This window comes from Pinus tabuliformis, chromosome 9, assembly GCF_031772625.1.
Source record: "Pinus tabuliformis cultivar Carrire ecotype Pingquan chromosome 9, CPIR1, whole genome shotgun sequence".
Taxonomy (NCBI): Eukaryota; Viridiplantae; Streptophyta; class Pinopsida; order Pinales; family Pinaceae; genus Pinus; species Pinus tabuliformis.
This window is the reverse complement of record NC_142307.1, coordinates 1,519,507,214-1,519,509,459: the sequence shown is the minus strand read 5'-3', so window position 1 is coordinate 1,519,509,459 and position 2,246 is coordinate 1,519,507,214. Positions and strand designations below refer to the sequence as shown.

Genomic DNA, 2,246 nt, shown 5'->3' with positions numbered 1-2,246 from the left:
GTATTAATCCTTCACAAATAGATTTAAGACAACCTTCTTTGTTTTTACTCTGTTTTGCTGTGCGTAAAATTGATGTTTTAATTAAATCCTTTGTGGTTAGGATATCCACTCAGCAACCTATTTCTGAGTGGGACTCCTCTCCTCTGCCCCGTAAAGACCAAGTACCAAATGTTACCCAATGTTAAAATAAAATTATTTGGGTCAAACATTTCTGATTTTGTCGAATTTACTGACTATACAATGTCATGATCTTACATCTCAATCATGTCATGAACTTACATCTCAATTGATCTCCTTAGTGCTTAGTGACTCAAAAGCACAGATAAACCTACTCTGACATAATGTTACCCTGGAAGCATCATGACACTGCTCATAGATATTAGATTTTATCATTTTACCAGGCCATAACATAATTTTGGCGTTTTATTTATGTTAAGAAAAGACAAACATATAACAAAGCTTCTCCATCAGTTTGGGCTGAAAGCATCCAGTAACCTACACATTGGATTTTATCATTTCCTTGGAATACAGTATCTTTGGAATCTACTCATATTAAAAGAGACAGTAATAAATAGCAAAGCTTGTCCATCAATTTGGTATTCATCTTCCGAGACTGCATTCTACTCAATCACTTAGATTGTGAATTGAATTAGTCCGTGTCTTCGTTATCAGCGTCGTTTAATGATGTGTTGGTTATGGGATTAAAGTTATTGTTCAATCCTGGGATAAAGGCTACAAGTTTCGCATGCTGGGAACGTTTTTTCTGTATTTTTGCCTCTGTTGCAGTTATTTGCGAGTCCAGGTCTGATATTTGGAGTTGAAGCCGCTGTATTATGCCTGCACACCCGAATGCAGGATCTTGTACTCTCGCACTTGCTTCGTAGACCATACTATTTATTGCAACAACTCGCTGATCCGAGGGAAGATCCTGCCACAGTGCGACGGATTATAAAATGAAGTTGGACGCAGAGAAGATCTCCGTTAAGAAAGCGAGATCGAATTTTTTTTGTAGCTCTGAGTGGAAGAGATTAAAAAGGGTCGATTACAAGAAATAAAAGGGCATAGATCCATTATATTTATATATTCGTTGGTCCTATGTACTACGTTAAGAAACTACAGCATAATAAAACGTAAATCGGTCAAATTCTAAACAGGAAACCAGGTTTATGTTCAGACCTTTTCATTTCAACGAGTTCTTTTAGGACCTAAAAGTTTGCATATCAGCGGTTAAAATGATTTAGTATATCGGAAAAGGAAATCGGAAGTGAAGATCGTTTAATATTATCGAACATGGGAAAACCTGCCACAAAATATTGTTGCAACTTACTTGAATCAATTTGATAACGTTGCACGCGCCAAACACTCGATGCAAGATTGAGAACTTGTGGAGATCATTTGAGGCAAAACGGTAAAGGATAGTGCAATTATCCAAACATTCTTTCTGCTCCATGTTGCAATGATCATGGAAAGCATCCGATGGAGGTGGGGCGCGTGGCTTCTCTTCAGCAGTGCTCATCGTCTGCATAACTCCAACAAAGGTTGGCACCAATTAGAGTCAGATATCAAATAAGCCGAAAAACACAACATTCCTTCAATGACAATCATGTAAAACAACAGCTGTTAAATTTAATTCGTTTATCAGAAAGAGAAGCGTAGAGATTCTGAAGTGAAAGAGCGTCAAATAAATTCTAAAGCGTATGTTACATGATCCAACGTGCGCTGCCAACAGAAAGATCGTTGGTTGATCGATGATCACCAAATTGGCATTGCCACAACCAGTTCTGCGTAAAATCTCTGGTTTTGGTTTTCCGCAGATAAGATACTGTGTTATAGGCAAACCGAAAGCGTCGCCTAACTAACTTGCGTCATCCAAGTTTACGTCATCCAAAAAACCTCATTTAGTGCATCATAGATCAGAGCAGTGTGTGTGGCTCTCTCAATGCGACAAAAGAGAAAAGGGATTTGCACCGCACTCTTCCCAACAATATTCATACCTAAATATCCATACCTAATGGTGATACACATGGTCAACTAATTCTGAATATCCATACCTAATGATGGTACACATGGTCAACTAATTCGATTAAAGTTTAAAATTTAATAAAAACTGCTTATATAGTAAATTTATTAAGTTAATGAAATTTTATTAAAGTTTTAAATTTGTTAATTTATATATATTGTAAATTTAATTATAAATAATTACTATATAAATAATTAACCGATAGTTTTAAATATGTTATTTTTGA

General features: G+C 36.0%; 1 protein-coding gene across 1 annotated transcript; it reads right to left on the bottom strand.

The window, feature by feature from the left end:
- Positions 1-464: 464 nt before the first annotated feature.
- Positions 465-1,844, bottom strand: LOC149154392 (LOB domain-containing protein 11-like). Its single transcript, XM_089438001.1, has 3 exons — positions 1,705-1,844; positions 1,328-1,519; positions 465-928 (listed from the first exon to the last, which is right to left on the bottom strand). The coding sequence occupies exons 2-3, from the start codon at positions 1,514-1,516 to the stop codon at positions 650-652; spliced, it is 468 nt and encodes a 155-aa protein (XP_089294127.1). The 5' UTR covers positions 1,517-1,519; positions 1,705-1,844; the 3' UTR covers positions 465-649.
- Positions 1,845-2,246: the final 402 nt, after the last annotated feature.